Source organism: Oncorhynchus mykiss, chromosome 17 (assembly GCF_013265735.2).
Source record: "Oncorhynchus mykiss isolate Arlee chromosome 17, USDA_OmykA_1.1, whole genome shotgun sequence".
In the NCBI taxonomy this organism is placed as follows: Eukaryota; Metazoa; Chordata; class Actinopteri; order Salmoniformes; family Salmonidae; genus Oncorhynchus; species Oncorhynchus mykiss.
The window spans coordinates 6,925,334-6,945,885 of record NC_048581.1 but is presented as its reverse complement, the minus strand read 5'-3'; the positions used below and the strand labels follow the sequence as shown (position 1 = coordinate 6,945,885).

The 20,552-nt window shown below is 40.2% G+C and overlaps 1 protein-coding gene across 1 annotated transcript; it reads left to right on the top strand.

The window, feature by feature from the left end:
- The first annotated feature begins 7,273 nt into the window (after nucleotides 1–7,273).
- Nucleotides 7,274–9,245, top strand: LOC118940072 (zinc finger protein 664-like). The gene is made up of 2 exons (XM_036948296.1): nucleotides 7,274–7,312; nucleotides 7,731–9,245. The coding sequence occupies exons 1-2, from the start codon at nucleotides 7,274–7,276 to the stop codon at nucleotides 9,120–9,122; spliced, it is 1,431 nt and encodes a 476-aa protein (XP_036804191.1). The 3' UTR covers nucleotides 9,123–9,245.
- Nucleotides 9,246–20,552: the final 11,307 nt, after the last annotated feature.

The window sequence follows — 20,552 nt, the reverse complement described above, 5'->3', positions numbered from 1 at the left end:
CAGCACTACAGATAATCAAGTGATATTTGGATGTGATGCATTAGTTCCATTGTTGACATTTGCATTGTTGGCCCACTGCTGATTTAATGAAATGAAAATGTTCAGACTCTGTAATGGAAAATGTTAATTGTTTGTGTGTCCACATAACTGAGTATGTGACTAACCTTGTGAAACTGTCCTATTATAAGCTCCTGTTCTTGGGAGTATCATTCTGTGTTGCAAACCAATTTGCACCTGTGTCCTTGTATGAATAAAGTCCCGCCCAGGAACAGGAAACTATAAAGATATGTGCTAATCACCCAATGCTTCAGGAATTCAGACTGTCTACACTGTGCTGTGTAACTCTGTTATTCTCTCTGAGCTCAGAAATAAAGAATCTTGGTTTGACTTGGACTCCAGCAGATCCTTATTTTATAATATCCCACAGATCTCCCACAGATTGCTGTTTATCATTGTCTCAAAGAAGAGTTCCTCGTTCCACTTTCCTGGGGGAAAGTAACAGGTAACATTTTGTGTTTCACCCAACTTGCAACCTAAATCCAATGACTGGCAACATTTTGTGTTTCACCCAACTTGCGACCAATATCCAATGACGGGTAACATTTTGTGTTTCACCCAACTTGCGACCTAAATCCAATGACGGGTAACATTTTGTGTATCACCCAACTTGCAACCAATATCCAATGACTGGTGACATTTTGTGTTGATTTCATGTTAAATTCACATTAGTTGACGAATCAAAGAAATGTAAATAGAAACTAGATGTTGAACTGACGTCTGAGCCCAGTGGGCTGGTTTGAATAAGCAGCAGGTGTTGGATTCGTGACAAGTTAACCCACTTTCATAGGCTGTCATTGTAAATAAGAATTTGTTCTGACTTACCTAGATAAAAAAAATAACAAAGGTGAGAATGCTATTCATTGACTACAGCTCCGCTTTCAACACCATAGTGCCCTCAAAGCGCATCTCTAAGCTTAGGAACCTGGTAACTGGATCCTGGACTTCCTGACGGGCCACCCCCAGGTGGTAGGAGTAAGTAACAACACATCTGCCACGCTGATCCTAATCACAGGGGGCCCCTCAGGGGTGCATGCTCAGCCCCCTCCTGTACTCCCTGTTCACTCATGACTGCATGGCCAGACACGACTCCCACACCATCATTAAGTTCGCTGATGACACAACAGTGTCATCAGGCCTGATCACTGACAACAACAAAGCATAGCCTCCACATTGACACTGTACTGGTATCTCCTATATATAGCCTTCACATTGACCCTGTACTGGTACCCCCTGTATATAGCCTCCACATTGACTCTCTACTGGTATCTCCTATATATAGCCTTCACATTGACCCTGTACTGGTACCTCCTATATATAGCCTCCACATTGACTCTACTGGTATCTCCTATATATAGCCTCCACATTGACTCTACTGGTATCTCCTGTATATAGCCTCCACATTGACTCTGTACTGGTACCCCCTGTATATAGCCTCCACATTGACTCTGTACTGGTACCCCTTGTATATAGCCTCCACATTGACTCTGTACTGGTACCCCCTGTATATAGCCTTCACATTGACTCTGTACTGGTACCTCCTGTATGTAGTCTCCACATTGACTCTGTACTGGTATGTCCTGTATATAGCCTCCACATTAACTCTGTACTGGTACCTCCTGTATATAGTCTCCACATTGACTCTGTACTGGTTTAAATAGTAGAGTAGAGAGAGAGAGTAGAGTCCGATTATGATTTTTCAACGCTGATACCGATTATTAGATTAATTGGACAATTTTTTTGTTTGTTTTTCTAATAATGACAATTACAACAATACTGAATGAACACTTATTTAACTTAATATAATACATCAATAAAAATCAATTTAGCCTCAAATAAATTATGAAACATGTTCAATTTGGTTTAAATAATGCAAAAACAAAGTGTCGGAGAAGTAAATAAATGGCAATATGTGCCATGTAAAAAAGCTAACGTTTGAGTTCCTTGCTCAGAAAATGAGAACATATGAAAGCTGGTGGTTCCTTTTAACATGAGACTTCAATATTCCCAGGTTAAGAGGTTTTCGGTTGGAGTTAATATAGTATTTATAGAACTATTTCTCTCTATACCATTTGTATTTCATATACCTTTGACTATTGGATGTTCTTATAGGCACTCTAGTATTGCCTGTGTAACAGTATAGCTTCCGTCCCTCTCCTCGCCCCTACCTGGGCTCGAACCAGGAACACATCGACAACAGCCACACTCGAAGCAGCGTTACCCATTACTCCACAAAAGCCACAGGCCCTTGCAGAGCAAGGGGAATAACTACTCCAAGTCTCAGAGAGAGTGAAGTTTGAAACGCTATTAGCGTGCGCCCGCTAACTAGCTAGCCTTTGGTCATTAATATGGTCGAATACGGAAACTATCATTTTGAAAACAAAATGTTTATTATTTCAGTGAAATACGGAACCGTTCGGTATTTTATCTAAAGGGTGGCAACCCTAAGTCTAAATATACTTGTTACATTGCACAACCTTCAATGTTATGTCATAATTACGTAAAGTCCTGGCAAATTAGTTCTCAATGAGCCAGGCGGCCCAAACTGTTGCATCTACCCTGACTCTGCGTGCAATGAACGCAAGAGAAGTGACACAATTTCACCTGGTTAATATTGCCTGCTAACCTGGATTGCTTCTAGCTAAATATGCAGGTTTAAAAATATATACTTCTGTGTATTGATTTTAAGAAAGGCATTGGTGTTTATGGTTAGGTACACATTGGAGCAACGATACGCACCGCATCGACATGACATGCTAGATAAACTAGTAATATCATCACCCATGTGTAGTTATAACTAGTGATTATGATTGATTGATTGTTTTTATAAGAAGTTTAATGCTAGCTAGCAACTTCTACTACATTCGTGTAATAGGCAGGATCCTCGTGGAGTGTAATGAGGCAGGTGGTTAGAGCGCTGGACGAGTTAACTGTAAGGTTGCAAGTTTGATTCCCCCGAGCTGACAAGGTGAAATTCTAGCGTTCTACCCCTGGACACGGCAGTTAACCCACCGTTCCTAGGCCGTCATTGAAAATAAGAATGTGTTCTTAACTGACTTGCCTAGTTAAATAAAGATTAAATAAAGGTGTAAAAAATAAATAAATTTGTATGCATTTTTTATACAAACTTGAAATCGGCTCTAATTAATCGGTCTACGTCTAATATGAAGTATGTCAGTTTCAATGTTAAGGTCTTTGATTTAATTATATTTTTGAAACTCAGGCTGTGTGTGTTTATCTGCGTCATTCCTTGATCATTCCTTGTGGTCCTGTAGCTCAGTTGGTGGAGTATAGTGCTTGTTAAACCAGGGTAGTGGGTTTGATTCCTGGGACCATCCATATGTTAATTGTTTGCAAACATGACTGCAAATCCCTTTAGATAAAAGTGTCTGCTAAATGGCAGATATATCCACTGATTATACCAAACATTTCGAACACCTTCCTAATATGAAGTTGGACCCTCCTCTTTCTCCCTCAGATTAGCCTCAATTCGTCGGGGCATGGACTCTACAAGGTGTCGAAAGCTTTCCACAGGGATGCTGGCCCATGTTGACTCCAATGCTTCCCACACAAGTTGGCTGGATGTCCTTTGGGTGCAGGGGACGCTCCTCAGAGGAGGAAGGGGACGCTCCTGAGAGGAGGAAGGGGAGCTTCCTCAGAGGAGAAAGGGGAGGCTCCTCAGAGGAGGAAGGGGAGGACCCTCCTCAGTGATTTTCATAAAAATAAAAATGATAAAACATGTAAAAAAGTTTAATCCTTTTTAGATATTAGAAATTACGGTACGTTCTTTCCAATACAAAAGTGTAGTGTAGTGTATTTTTTCCAAACTGCGTTACCCACTCCAGTCAGCAGATGGCGATGAGCGTCTTTCAGGTGATGCTTCTTTCGTGACGTATAATGGACTGGACGGACGCTTCTTCAGGAACAACAACGCGGCTACTCTTTCAACCACCTCGGTAGCTTGCTAGCAAACATAAAAGTGAAAGATTGACGATTTAGACCATCTTAATGTACATTATCTAATCTCAGTGTTTTAAACACAGTTCTGTTGACGTATTAACTGGTTAACTGTAACCTAATTTGCAAACTTGTTAAAGATTGATGCTGAGCCTAGCACTAGGCTAGTCGCTAATGCTAACTAGCTAGCTAACATCCCTTACCATGATTTCATTAAAGTACTCATCCCCTGCTATATAAGAGGAGGTCTGCTGTTTGCAGAAAGAAGCTCTGGCAATGAACATTGAAGAAGAGGATGAGGTTACAGTGAAAGAAGAGAAAGAACCTTTTAGAATGAAAAAGGAGGAAGAGGATGCTGTTATAGTGGAAGAACATTTCCGAATGAAAAAGGAGGAAGAGGAGACTGTTATAGTGAAAGAAGAAGATGCTGTTATAGTGAAAGAACCTTTTAGAATGAAAAAGGAGGAAGAGGAGACTGTTATAGTGAAGGAAGAAGATGCTGTTATAGTGAAAGAACATTTCAGAATGAAAAAGGAGGAAGAGGAGACTGTTATAGTGATAGAAGAGAATGAACCTTTTAGAGAGGAAGAGGATGCTGTCTCAATAAAGGTGAAGGAGGAAGACGTTTTGGGAGTGAAAGAGGAGGAGACAGAATATCCGATTACCATCAGTGAGTACTGTCTTAAAAACAGGGGCACAAACTATGCCGTTGTTGAACTAATGTGTGGTTTTTAAGGGGCATTCTACTGAAGTTCTACACTTGAATATGTTGTTCAGTACTGTAGGAATTGTTAAAGGGTCAATCTGCCATTGGTTCATATATTTTAGGGACTTTTCAATTAGATGTATTGAATTCTCCATGTTGTCTATATTAAAGTTCCCCTCATCTAGTATAACAGGCTTTTAAAATTCAATATTGAAGCATATGTTCTACTTAAAATATCAAAGGGAGTTTACTACTCATTTTGATGTTCTCGTTCACACAGGAGAGAGACATGACTATGGTGGATCCTCTGGGGAGCCTCAACAACATCCTGATGCTGACGAGGCAGAGAAGAGTCTCTCCAGATCAGAACACCAGATGGTACAGCTTGGTCTGGTCTAGCATACAGCTTGGTCTGGTCTAGCATACAGCTTGGTCTGGTCTAGCATACAGCTTGCTCTATCTGGGTCTGGGCTGGGTTTCTGTAAAGCACATAATGACATGTGTCTGTGACCCCTCTTTATGGTTACTAGGACAATGCTAGCCCTTCCGCCCTCCCGGAGTCCCTGTGTCGTGCCTCTCCCGGTAGCACGTTACTGCTGGGTATGAAGAGGTTGTCTGTGCTGCTGGTGGACTGCAGGAAAAAAATGGGGCTGAGTGGAACTGTGAGAGGAGGAGAAGAGAAGAAAGGATCAGATTTGACTCATCAAAGTAAGTGCTGTAGTTTAGTTTGAACAAATACAATAGATCTGCCCACCGGTATCTGTTACCAGGACAACCAGCAGAGTTGTGTTAGTTGACAGGAAGATAGAGTGGATGTTATGAATATCATAACACTGAAAAAGGATTCTGCCAATGAAAAGAGAGAAACCAATTGACCATATAAAACCTTGATGAAAGTTAGCTTTGGAGAGAAGGTTTCAATGATCAAGGTGCTTGTTTTACAAAAACTTTTCCTTAAAACATTATGGATGTTACATTGCCTGTCCCAGTCAACACCCCTCTCTTTACAAGACTGTAAAACAGGCAAACTAAACTCAGGACTTTGGTCATTAATTAACTAATACTGGAGGAAAGCTGGGATCAGGCTGCCTACTCAAGCAAAAGCTTCGAACTGTAACCAGTGCCGGCAACCTTGTTCAGGTTATCAATCAACCTACCAGGGTAGTTACAAACAGTAGAGGAATGAAATCATCAACATGGTTTGATCATATCTTTACTAATGCTGCAGAAATGGGGTTTAAAGCAGCTATGAAAGTTATATACAGTATATCACAAAAGTGAGTACACCCCTCACATTTTTGTAAATATTTAGGTATATCTTTTCATGTGACAACACTGAAGAAATGACACTTTTCTACAATGTAAAGTAGTGAGTGTACAGCTTGTATAACAGTGTACATTTGCTGTCCCCTCAAAATAACTCCACACACAGCCATTAATGTCTAAACCACTGGCAACAAAAGTGAGTACACCCCTAAGTGAAAATGTCCAAAATGGGCCCAATTAGCCATTTTCCCTCCCCGGTGTCATGTGACTCGTTAGTGTTACAAGGGCTCAGGTGTGAATGGGGAGCAGGTGTGTTAAATTTGGTGTCATCGCTCTCACACTCCCTCATACTGACTGGTCACTGGAAGTTCAACATGGCACCTCATGGCAGAGGTCTCTCTGAGGATCTGAGATAAATAATTGTTGCTCTACATAAAGATGGCCTGGGCTATAAGAAGATTGCCAAGACCCTGAAACTGAGCAGCAGCACGGTGGCCAAGACCATACGGCGGTTTTACTGGACAGGTTCCACTCAGAACAGGCCTCGCCATGGTCGACCAAAGAAGTTGAGTGCACGTGCTCAGCGTCATATCCAGAGGTTGTGTTTGGGAAATAGACATATGAGTGCTGCCAGCATTGCTGCAGAGGTTGAAGGGGTGGTGGGTCAGCCTGTCAGTGCTCCGACCATACGCCGTACACTGCATCAAATTGGTCTGCATGGCTGTCGTGCCAGAAGGAAGCCTCTTCTAAAGATGATGCACAAGAAAGCCCGCAAACAGTTTGCTGAAGACAAGCAGACTAAGGACATGGATTACTGAACCATGTCCTCTGGTCTGATAAGACCAAGAAACTTATTTGGTTCAGATGGTGTCAAGCGTGTGTGGCGGCAACCAGGTGAGGAGTACAAAGACAAGTGTTTCTTGCCTACAGTCAAGCGTGGTGGTGGGAGTGTCATGGTCTGGTGCTGCATGAGTGCTGCCGGTACTGGGGAGCTACAGTTCATTGAGGGAAGCATGAATGCCAACATGTACTGTGACATACATACAACATGATAACGACCCCAAACACACCTCCAAGACGACCACTGCCTTGCTAAAGAAGCTGAGGGTAAAGGTGATGGACTGGCCAAACATGTCTCTAGACCTAAACCCTATTGAGCATCTGTGGGGCATCCTCAAATGGAAGGTGGAGGAGTGCAAGGTCTCTAACATCCACCAGCTCCGTGATGTCGTCATGGAGGAGTGGAAGAGGACTCCAGTGGCAACCTGTGAAGCTCTGGTGAACTCCATGCCCAAGAGGGTTAAGGCAGTGATGCAGAAAATGATGGTGGGTGGCCACACAAAATATTGACACTTTGGGCCCAATTTGGACATTCTCACTTTTGTTGCCAGCAGTTTAGACATTAATGTGTGTTAAGTTATTTTGAGGGGACAGCAAATTTACACTGTTAAACAAGCTGTACACTCACTAATTTACATTGTTGCAAAGTGTCATTTCTTCAGTGTTGTCACATGAAAAGATATACTCAAATATTTACAAAAATGTGAGGGGTGTACTCACTTTTGTGATATACTGTATTTAGAACCACCTGCTTGATAGGAATCCAGCAACGTCTGTGTCTTTAGTGTCATAGAATTGTCTGTTTTTTGTGTTCTGACTTGTAAAACAGGATGAATAAAATAAGTAATGTAAACATAGCAGTAATTACCAGGAAGCTCTACATTTGTTTTAAAATCACACTAAGATTGTTAAAACTGGCCTCAGGTTATTGAGAGATCTGATTAGGATTTACTCTCGTAGCAAGGTTGTTTCATCATGTGGTTTCATTCAGGTCCCTATTTTTTTTAAACACTTGTCTTTGGCAGGAGAAAGACCAGACTCACAGGAACCAGAGCCAGGGACGTCCAAACCAGCAAGACGAGACCAGTGCTCCCACTGTGGAAAGGGTTGTAACCGGTTATGGGACGTGAAACAACATGAGAAAATACACACAGGGGAGAAGACTTACCACTGCTCCCAGTGTGGAAAGAGTTTTAACCAGAAAGCACACCTGAAAGCTCATGAGAGAATACACACAGGGGAGAAGCCTTATCACTGCTCCCGGTGTGGAAATAGTTTTAACGATTTAGGGAAACTGAAACGACATGAGAGAATACACACATGGAAGAAGCCTTATCACTGCTCCCAGTGTGGAAAGAGTTTTATTGGTTTAGGGAAACTGAAACGACATGAGAGAATACACACAGGGGAGAAGCCTTATCACTGCTCCCGGTGTGGAAATAGTTTTAACGATTTAGGGAAACTGAAACGACATGAGAGAATACACACATGGAAGAAGCCTTATCACTGCTCCCAGTGTGGAAAGAGTTTTATTGGTTTAGGGAAACTGAAACGACATGAGAGAATACACACAGGGGAGAAGCCTTACCACTGCTCCCAGTGTGGAAAGGGTTTTAATGAGAAATCAAACCTGAAAGTTCACGAGAGAATACACACAGGGGAGAAGCCTTGCCACTGCTCCCATTGTGGAAAGAGTTTTAACAATTTAGGGAACCTAAAACAACATGAGAGAATACACACAGTGGAGAGGCCTTACCACTGCTCCCAGTGTGGAAAGTGTTTCAACCGACCAGGGCATCTGAAACTGCACGAGAGAATACACACAGGGGAGAAGCCTTATCACTTCTCCCGGTGTGGAAATAGTTTTAACGATTTAGGGAAACTGAAACGACATGAGAGAATACACACAGGGAAGAAGCCTTATCACTGCTCCCAGTGTGGAAAGAGTTTTATCGGCTTAGGGAAACTGAAACGACATGAGAGCATACACACAGGGGAGAAGCCTTACCACTGCTCCCAGTGTGGAAAGGGTTTTAATGAGAAATCAAACCTGAAAGTTCACGAGAGAATACACACAGGGGAGAAGCCTTACCACTGCACCCAGTGTGGAAAGAGTTTTAACAATTTAGGGACCCTGAAACAACATGAGAGAATACACACAGGGGAGAAGCCTTATCACTGCTCCCAGTGTGGAAAGAGTTTTAACAATTTAGGGAACCTGAAACATCATGAGAAAATACACACAGGTGAGAAGCCTTTCCACTCCTCCCAGGGTGCAAAGCTTTTGCCCATTTAGGAAGCCTGAGAGAACACATGAGACTGCACACAGAGGAGAATGCTTACAAAAGGCCAGACTGAGAAAACATATTACTCATAACAGTCACTTAAACGTCTTTAGAGAATCCACACAGGAGAGAGAAATGACTTCTCTTAGCGTGTATATTGATATTTCACATCACATTGACTCAAAATTCATCAGAGAACACACACAGTGCTCCCGTTGTCTTATATTGTACACTGACAATGTGTTTACCTGTTTTTACCATATTAAATTGTTTCTTCCAATTATTGATAAACATGTACCTGTTAAGAAACTGACTGTTAGAACTGTTAAGGCTCCATGGATTGATGAGGAATTTAAAAACTGTATGGTCATTGGTAAAAATAGGAAAGAGTTTTAACCAGAAAGGACACCTGAACCAACATGGGAAAATACACACAGGGGAGAAGCCTTAACACTGCTTAACACTGCGATTTGGTTGGGTTGTGTATCGGAGGACGCATGACTTTGACCTTCGTCTTTCCCAAGCCCGTACGGGAGTTGTAGCGATGAGACAAGATTGTAGCTACTAACAATTAGATACCACGATATTGGGGAGAAAAAGGGAGGTAAAATTAAACATTTTAAAAATTAAAACACATGAGACTGCACACAGGGGAGAAGCTTTACCACTGCTCCCAGTGTGCAAAGCGTTTGCCCATTTAGGAAGCCTGAAAGAATACATGAGAAGGCTTACAAAATACTCAGACTGTGGGAAAACATATTACTCATCACAGTCACTTCAATGTCATAAGAGAATCCACACAAAAGAGAAGAATTACTTGTAATATTGATATTTCACATCACATTGACTTAAAATGAATCAGAGAACATACACAGTGCTCCTGTTGTCTTATATTGTTGACTGAGAATGTGTTTACTTGTTTTTACCAGATGAAAGTGAATTGTACAAAGTATACTTAAACATATAGTTGTTTGTTTCTATTAGAAAACATTAAGTGAATATGGAGTCTGTCAGTTTGAAAATAGAGTAAAACAGATTCCATGTGTTTAAATTGTCCTTTTTTAAACTCTGACTGTGTTTATCTGGGTGTGTCATTCCTCCAGCACTACAGATAATCAAGTGATATCTGGATGTGATGCATTAGTTCCATTGTTGACATCTGCATTGTTGGCCCACTGATGATTTAATGAAATGAAAATGTTCAGACTCTGTAATGGAAAATGTTAGTTGTTTGTGTGTCCACATAACTGAGTATGTGACTAACCTTGTGAAACTGTCCTATTATAATCTCCTGTTCTTGGGACTATCATTCTGTGTTGCAAACCAGCTGCACCTGCATCCTTGTATGAATAAAGTCCCGCCCAGGAACAGGAAACTATAAAGATATTTGCTAATCACTCAATACTTCAGGAATTCAGACTGTCTACACTGCGCTGTGTAACTCTGTTATTCTCTCTGAGCTCAGAAATAAAGAATCTTGGTTTGACTTGGACTCCAGCAGATCCTTAGTTTATAATATCCACCACAACTCTCCCAAGGATTGCTGTTTATTATTGTCTCAATGAAGAGTTCCTCTTTCCACTTTCCTGGGGGCATTTACAAGCCTCCCACTGGTTGAATAAACGCTGTTACCCGAATGATGAGATTATTATTTTATTTGTCAAATGGCAACCAAGCATCGATCATCATGTCACCAGAATAAGAACCTCAAAATGTATTGGAAAGGAGCATCAAGCTCATCACGTGCACTTTCACCACCCTGTGAAGTTCATAACTTATTTCATCTGTAGCCTAATAAACTACATGGTTTTTCAAGTCATAGTGGGAGGACCACACAACATATCATGTGACTCCAAGTTAACTAAGATGTGGTTGTTATCATTAAGGAGTTTCCACAGCCATTTCTCGCTTAGACATTTTTACTGACACAAATATACAAACAAATTGTCAAACGGAGTAACAAATAGTCTGCCGGCATTTATAAAAGTGTACAGGCATATCCTGTTTCCATCAGCCCGGTCATTACTTTTGAGATGGTTGGATCAATATCCACCTTCATGATGTGGATGAAGCCTGATTTGGAATGTCTGAGTAGTTCTATATGATGTCATAATACACACCTCTGATAATCAAGTGATATTTGGAATGTCTGAGTAGTTCTATCTGATGTCATAATACACCCCTCTGATAGTGATACATTTGTTCCATTGTTTCCATGTCAGTTGGTTTCCCACTCTGATGATTTATATCTGACAGAGGGGCTTTAAATGAATAGTATGGTGACATCTTAGTGTGTCTTGAAATAGGATTATTAATCATAAACTCCTATAGCAACAATACACTGCAGCTTTGACATCAAGAAGAGAATGGGCAGATGGGTGGTGGTGCTACTCTATAGGTAAGGCTGTTCAATATGAATGTTCAATACACACAATAGGTTGACTGGGGAGGTGATGTACCACAGTCAAACTCCTGCAATAAGAGCTAAGATGCTAATATTTGTGGTTAGGTTGATCAGTAGCCAGTTATTCTCAAACCAGTTACGAAAAAAATAGACTTATTTTTAAATCGTATATCTTAGTTGTTCCATAGAAAGTATCTGTGAGGGGAAAATTGTGTTTATACGCTAACATCCAAGCTAAAATCGCCTGCTTATGGAATTTAGCCAATTTTACTAGGATTTTATCAACATTAAAATTACATCAAAGCAAAAATTCTAAACCAGTTATATTTATTGTTCAGTTACCCTAAACCTCTCCCATCTATCTCTGAAGACCATCCAGTCCTATCCTTCAGTTACCCTAAACCTCTCCCATCTATCTCTGAAGACCATCCAGTCCTATCCTTCAGTTACCCTAAACCTCTCGCATCGATCTCTGAAGACCATCCAGTCATATCCTTCAGTTACCCTAAACCTCTCCCATCTATCTCTGAAGACCATCCAGTCCTATCCTTCAGTTACCCTAAACCTCTCCCATCTATCTCTGAAGACCATCCAGTCCTATCCTTCAGTTACCCTAAACCTCTCGCATCGATCTCTGAAGACCATCCAGTCCTATCCTTCAGTTACCCTAAACCTCTCTCATCTATCTCTGAAGACCACCCCGTTTGATTTCTATTTGCCATATATTTTTAACTGTGCTGTTTCACAAAAGTTCTTGACCTTTATATTCTCATAGTTGCTGCAGATAGTAAATTAAAAATAAACATGTTTGCTAAAAGTATTATTATATTATTGATCAATTGACTATGACTTTTCAAATCCCCCAGTAGTGCTGTCTGCAGAGTTAGCTCCAGGTAAATGTTGCCATTCCTTGACATGCGACCAAAAACAAGCTACATAATTACAGAACTAAAACAAATGATCTAATGATTCTGTCTCTTCGCAGCCCAATCTACAGAGGTTCATTGTATCCCCCATATATAGAACATTGTATTGGTTGCAATAATTTTGTATAATAATTCAAATTGAAAAGTTCCAAGTTTTGAATCTTGCGTCATTCATAATGTTCTTTAACCAATGTTGGTCTTTAATGCAGGACTGACAGACACGTTTCTTACTTTTTTCCCCTTTCCACCATTTTTGTGGTAATGCTGCAATTAGTTTGGTTGTAATTTTGGGTAGTGCAGACATTTCCATATATTTTTGTTATCTGCATGTGTGACAACTCCACCAGTCCTATTTATGATATAATTTACAACGTTTAAACCTTTTTTATGTATTACATTTTACTTTGATTTTTTTAATCAATTAGTATATTTGAGGTTAACCACAATTTTTTTTAACCTAAATTCCATTTTCTCCTTTTTGTTTTTCCAGGTTTCTGACATGTCCCTGATTTTCTGGTTAACAACAACATTGGATGTTCTAAGTTCACAACAATACTTAAACCACATCAGGAGACCACTTTTGAAGTCTGAGAAAAATCTAAGACATGTTCATTTTTATGTGTAGATACCCTTTAATTGAAGTGACACCAGCAAGAGCCTTGCTTGGTAAGTGGTGGCTGTAGCACACATGTGATTGCAGAGTTTGCTGAACAAATCACAACTGGATTGATGCTAATATTCATTATATATTCTGCCAGGTAGGAACAGACTGCTTTGTTGTTAACATTTAATTGACAAGGTTTGTGGGAAAGCTTTTTCATCAACCAGAAGATGGTTGTCATTAGCATCATCGCTAACAGCTACACATAGTGGATCATTAGCATCATCGCTAACAGCTACACATAGTGGATCATTAGCATCATCGCTAACAGCTACACATAGTGGATCATTAGCATCATCGCTAACAGCTACACATAGTGGTAGACTGCACTCAGACAGGGGCATTTCCTGGCTGATTAATCTTCAAAAAGTTGAAGGGAAATACAAATCACATAGGCACATTTAATGACAATTTTGAGGCAGAGAGTTCAGAATAACTATATTAAAAAATGAATACAAATTATACCAGGGCACTTTAGAGACTGGAAGGGTAAAGGGGCATGTGCTCTACACAGGTAGAGAGACATACCTGTCCATGTTGCCTTTTGCAAAGTGGGCACTGCTTCATGTGGCAACACCACCACTCACCTAAATAGCCCACATGCCGCTGAGTGAGAAGTTTTTTTTATTGTTTTTGGGCAGAATTATGTGAGGTGTTGTTAGTGATGAGCCTCGGTCCATTTAGCTCGGAATATGCCACCCTCGTCAATCTGTCACCTAATCCTGCCTAATGGGCAGGTCAGCCCTGGAGGAAAGTATTGGCTGTAAGAAGTAAGAGAACATAACATCTGGTTGTTTTTAAATGACTTCTTTTGACGTTGCTTTATTTTTGTTCCGATCTGTGTTGCTCACTCCAGTCAGCAGATGGCGATGTGAGTTTTTCAGGTGATGCTTCTTGCGTGACGTATAATCTAGTGGACGGAACAGGAGGCTTCTTCAACAGAGACAAAAGGCTTCCGTTTCAACCAATGCGGTGGTTTGCTAGCGAACATAGATCCGGAGCATTTAAGCTCTTTAGTCTAATCTTGTGTATATTATTCTTAGTGTTTAGAACACAATTCTGTTTACGCATCTACTTGTTAATTTAAACGTAGTTTGCTTCTTAAATTAGCGAATGTGTTAACTTGATACTGCACAAGGCTAATCGCCCGGAGCATGAGGTCACTAAACTAGACGGAGAAAGATCTGGTGAAAGGAGAGGAAGAAGCTTTCAGAATGGAAGAGGAGGCTATCACATTGAAACAAGAGGATGATATTACAGGGAAAGAGGAAGATGGGAAAGAGGTTGTCAGAGTGGAAAATGAGGAGGTAGAAGCTTTCAGAATCAAAAAGGATGAAGATCCCGTAACATTGAAGAAAGAGAATATAGTGAAAGAAGAGGAAGAACCTTTCAGAATCAAAAATGAGGAAGATTCCGTAACATTGAAGGAGGAGAATGTAGCGAAAGAAGAGGAAGAACCTTTTGGAGTAAAAGAGGAAGAGGAGGATATCTCAATAAAAGAGGAGGAAGATGTTTTAGGAGTGAAAAAGGAGGAGGAGTCAGAATATCCGATTACCATCCGTGAGTACTGTCTTAAAAACAGGGGCACAAACGATGCAATTGTTGAACTAATGTGGTTTTAAATGGGGGATTCTACTGAAGTTCTACACTTGAATATGTTGTTCAGTACTGCCATTGGTACATATATATTTTTTAAATGAGATGTATTTTATTCTCCATGTGGTCTATATTAAAGCTCACTTCATCTTGTATAACAGGATTCTACAATCCAATTCTGGTGCATAATTTCTACTTAAAATATCAAAGGGATGTAAAAGCCACCCATTTCATGGAACGACCCTTTCACACTTGCATCACAAACAGTATTTTTTTTAAAGGCATAAATTTAGGCCCTTTTTAGACATATTAATGGCTCTGGTAAGACCCTGTGATCGCAATAGAAGATCATAGGTTGACTGTCTGTTTGATGTTGTCATTCACACAGGTGAGAGACATGACGATCCTGGATCCTCTGGGGAGCCTCAACAACATCCTGATGCTGACGAGGCAGAGAAGAGTCTCTCCAGATCAGAACACCAGATGGTACAGCTTGGTCTGGTCTAGCATACAGCTTGGTCTATCTGGGTCTGGGCTGGGTTTCTGTAAAGCACATAATGACATGTGTCTGTGTCCCCTCTTTATGGTTACTAGGACAATGCTAGCCCTTCCTCCCTCCCGGAGTCCCCGCGTCGTGCCTCTCCCGGTAGCACCTTACTGCTGGGTATGAAGAGTTTGTCTGTGCTGCTGGTGGACTGCAGGAAAACAATGGGGCTGAGTGGAACTGTGAGAGGAGGAGAAGAGAAGAAAGGATCAGATTTGACTCATCAAAGTAAGTGCTGTAGTTTAGTTTGAACAAATACAATAGATCTGCCCACCGGTATCTGTTACCAGGATAACCAGCAGAGTTCTGTTAGTTGACAGGAAGATAGACTGGTGTATATGGATATAATGAATATCATAACACTGAAAAAGGATTCTGCCAATGAAAAGAGAGAAACCAATAGACCATATAAAACCTTGATGAAAGGTAGCTTTGGAGAGAAAGTTTCAAGATGATCCAATGTAAGGTGCTTGTTTTACAAAAACTTTTCCTTAAAACATTATGGATGTTACATTGCCTGTCGCAGTCAAACCCCCTATCTTTACTAGACTGTAGAACAGGCAAACTAAACTCAAGACACTGTTAATTAATTAACTAATACTGGAGGAAAGCTGTGATCAGGCTGCCCACTCAAGAGAAAGCTTCAAACTGTAACCAGTGCCGGCAACCTTCAGGTTGTTCAGGTTATCAATCAACCTACCAGGGTAGTTACAAACAGTAGAGGAATGAAATCATCAACATGGTTTGATCATATCTTTACTAATGCTGCAGAAATGGGTTTTAAAGCAGTATCCAGATCCACCAGATGTAGTGATCACAATATAGGAGCCATGTCTAGGAAAACCACAGTTCCAAAGGCTGGGACTAATATTGTGTTTAAGAGGTCATACATTTTTGCTATGTTGTTGATGTAAATAATATTTGTTGGTCCGTGGTGTGTAATGAGGAGCAACCAGACACTGCCCGTGACACATTTGAAACTGCTTATACCAGTTACTAATAAGCATGCACCCATTAAGAAAATGACTGTAAAAACTGTTAAATCCACGTGGATTGATGAGGAATTTTAAAAATGATATGATGAAGAGGGAGGCAAAAGAGATGGCATATAGGTCTGGCTGAATAACTGATTGGCAAACCTATTGCAAATTGAGACATCATTTGACTAAACTGAATAAAAATAAGAAAGTACACAATGAAACAAAGATAAATTACATGAAGAATGATAGTAAAAATCTTTGGAGCATCTTCAATGAAATTTTGGGCAAATAAAATCTACAATGACAAGTCACTGGTGTCTGACAACGTGGATGGAAAATTGAAGATAATAGCGGCCGATATTGCCATTCCTATTTGCCTTGTCTTTATTTTAAGCCTACTAGAAAGTGTGTACCCTCAGGCCTGGAGGGAAGCTAAAGTCATTCCACTACCCAAGAATAGTAAAGCTCCCTTTACTGGCTTAAATAGCTGACCAATCAGCCTGTTACCAACCCTTACAATTTTGGGAAAAAAATATTTGACCAGATACAATGCTGTTTTACATTAAACAAATATAGACTTTTAGCTTATAGGGAAGTTCATTCAACAAGCACAGCACTTGCAAATGACTGTTTGGCTGAGAGAAATTGATGATAAAAATGGCTTTACACCCCCTGCTATATTGTGGATAAAGAGTTTTTCTTTGAAAATGTAACCTTTATTTAACTAGGCAAGTCAGTTATAAACAAATTATTTTTTCAATGATGGCCTAGGACTGCCTTGTTCAGGGGCAGAACGACAGAGTTTTACCTTGTCAACTCGGGGATTCGATCCAGCAATCTTTCGGTTAATGGCCTACCGCTCTAACCACTAGGCTACCTGCCGCCCCAGAGCTACCTGTCTAACGGAACACAAAGAGTGTTCTTTAATGGAAGCCTGTACAACAAAATCAAGGTAGAATCAGGAATTCCCCAGGGCAGCTGTTTGGCACCTACTTTTTTCAATCTTTACCAACAACATGCCAATGACATTTGAGTAAAGCCAGTGAGTCTATGTATGCGGATGACTCAACACTGTACCCGTCAGCTACTACAGCGACTGAAATGACTGCAACACTTAACATAGAGCTGCAGTTAGTTTCAGAATGGGTGGCAAGGAATACATATTTCTGATTACCTTAAGTTACATGGCCTACTACGCTAATTCTGTAGCGGTATTGTTAGAGGGGGGTAAATATGAAGATTTTGTTGGGGCGCCAGGCAGGTATTAACCCTAGTTATTAAAGTTAGTTATTACCTATTATAACATTATTATTAAATATTATTAAAACTGAAAGGATGAGAGTAGAATAGATAGAGTAGCGCTTCCAGACACATTCTAAACATGATGGAGACTTAAAGGAGGACTGTAGCATCTAATGATGAAACATTATGCAGTCTTAAAGGAGGACTGTAGCATCTAATGATGAAACATTATGCAGTCTTAAAGGAGGACTGTAGCATCTAATGATGAAACATTATGCAGTCTTAAAGGAGGACTGTAGCATCTAATGATGAAACATTATGGAGTCTTAAAGGAGGACTGTAGCATCTAATGATGAAACATTATGGAGTCTTAAAGGAGGACTGTAGCATCATGAGGTGGTCACTGGGAATTCATTTCAATTAATTGCCTTTTTAGAAGTTAAGTTGTGGAATTTCTTTCCCTATAACCTGTTTGGGATAGGGGGCAGTATTTTCACGTCCGGATGAAAAGCGTTCCCAAAGTAAACTACCTGCTACTCAGGCCCAGAAGCTAGGATATTTATATAATTGGTAGAGTCGAATAGAGAACACTCTAAGGTTTCTAAAACTGTAAAAATAATGTCTGTGAGTTTAACATAACTTATTTGGCAGGTGAAACCCCGTGGACAAACCATCCAGGAGGAATTTTTTGTTGTTGAGTTGACTCTGTTTTCAAATGGTTTTGTGTGGCACTTGGTTGCAGTTCCTATTGCTTCCACTAGATGTCAACAGTCTTTAGAAATTGGTTGATGTTTTTCTTTAGAGAAATTAAGAAGTACGGTTATTCAGAACGAGGGTCCAGCCTAGTGCTCTCTAATGTTTTGATGCGCGCTCCAGGTCACGCGCTTCACGTTGTTTTTATCCGGTATTGAACACAGTTTATCCCGTCTTAAATTTTCTCGATTATTTATGTTTTAAAATACCTAAAGTTAGATTAGGAAAGTTGTTTGAAATGTTTGGACAGCGTTTACAGGTAACTTATTAGATATTTTGTAGTCATGCTGGGTGAGTTGGAACCAGTGTTTTTTTTAATCAAATGCACCAAATAAAAGGAAATTTTGGAGATATAACGACGGAATTAATCGAACAAAAGGACCATTTGTGATGTTTATGGGACATATTGGAGTGCCAAAAGAAGAAGCTCTTCAAAGGTAAGGCACAAATTATATCATTATTTCTGAGGTTTGTGTCGCGCCTGGCGGGTTGAAATATGATTGTCATGTGTTTGTTTGATGGGGTGCTGTCCTCAGATAATCGCATGGTTCGCTTTTGCCGCAAAGCCTTTCTGAAATCTGACACGGTGGCTAGATTAACAAGAAGTTAAGCTTTGCACTTGTGAATGTATGAAAGTTAAAGTTCAAATAAATAAATATTTTGCACTCTGCAATTTCACCGGATGTTGTCAACGTTCCGCTAGCAGGTTTTAATGTGTTTTAACCTTTTGGAACTACTCCTCCCGTTTCCGGGAGAATTGTCATCAACTACACTAATTAGCATAACGCAACAGACAAAAATTCTTACTAGAAAATATTCATATTCATGAAATCACAAGTGAAATGTAGTGAAACACAGCTTAGCCTTTTGTTAATCACCCTGTCATCTCAGATTTTGAAATTATGCTTTACAGCCAAAGCAAGACAAGCATTTGTGTAAGTTTATCGATAGCCTAGCATAGCATTATGTCCAGCTAGCAGCAGGGAGCTTGGTCACGAAAATCAGAAAAGCAATCCAATTAAATCGTTTACCTTTGAGCTTCGGATGTTTTCACTCGCGAGACTCCCAGTTAGACAGCAAATGTTCATTTTGTTCCATAAAGATTATTTTTTATAGCCAAAATACCTCCGTTTATTCTTCACGTTTTGTTGACAAAAAAACTCAAAATTAGATCCATAATACCGACAGAAACATGGCAAACCTTTTTTATAATCAATCCTCAAGGTGTTTTTCAAATATCTATTTGATAATATATCAACCAGGACAATTGGCTTTTCACGAGGAGCGAGAGGCACAATGGCCGCCTTTGTCTATTACGCACAAATCAATCTGAGAGCCACCACCTGACCACTGACACAATGTTGTCGTTCACGCTCATTTTTCAAAATAAAAACCATGTCTAGTGACTGTAGACACATTAGGGAAGCTATAGAAAAAGGAATCTGGTTGATATCCCTTTCAATGGTCAATAGGGATGCATAGGAACGCAGAGGTTTCAAAATGAGAGTCACTTCCTGATTGGATATTTTTCAGGCTTTCGCCTCCAATATCAGTTATGTTATATTCACAGACAATATTTTTACAGTGTTGGAAACTTTTGTGTTTTCTATCCTAGCTGTCAATTATATGCATATTCTAGCACCTGGTCCTGAGAAATAGCCCGTTTGAACGTTATTTTTCCAAAAATGAAAATAGTGCCCCCTAGTTTCAAGAGTTAATGTGCTATAGCAGGTTTGAATGTATTTGAGCCAATCAGTTGTGTTGTGACAAGGTAGGGGGGTATACAGAAGATAGCCCTATTGGGTAAAAGACGAAGTCCATATTATGTCAAGAACAGCTCAAATAAGCAAAGAGAAGCAACAGTCCATCATTACTTTAAGGACCACCACAATAATGGAAGATCCAGAGTTACTTCTGATGCATAAGTTCATTAGAGTTTACCAGCCTTAGAAATTGCAGCCCAAATAAATGCTTCACAAAGTTCAAGTAACAGACACATCTCAACATCATCGGTTCAGAGGAGACTGCGTGAATCAGGCCTTCATGTTCGAATTGCTGCAAGGAAACCACTACTAAAGGACACCAATAAGAAGAAGAGACTTGCTTGGGCCAAGAAACACGAACAATGGACATTAGACCGGTGGATATCTGTCCTTGGGTCTGATGAGTCCAAATGTGAGATTTTTGGATCCGAGCGTCATGTCTTTGTGAGACGAGGAGTAGATTAACAGAAGTCACTCTTAACCAGCATGGCTTCCACAGCATTCTACAGCTATATGCCATCCCATCTGGTTTGGGCTTAGTCCCACTGTCATTTGTTTTTCAACAGGACAAT

Excerpts from the sequence above, each read along its gene's own strand:
- LOC118940072 (XM_036948296.1), top strand. The coding sequence starts at position 7,274 with ATGCCCAAGAGGGTTAAGGCAGTGATGCAGAAAATGATG. Across the intron at positions 7,313-7,730 it reads CAGTGATGCAGAAAATGATG|ATTGTTAAAACTGGCCTCAG; the intron begins GTGGGTGGCCAC and ends AATCACACTAAG.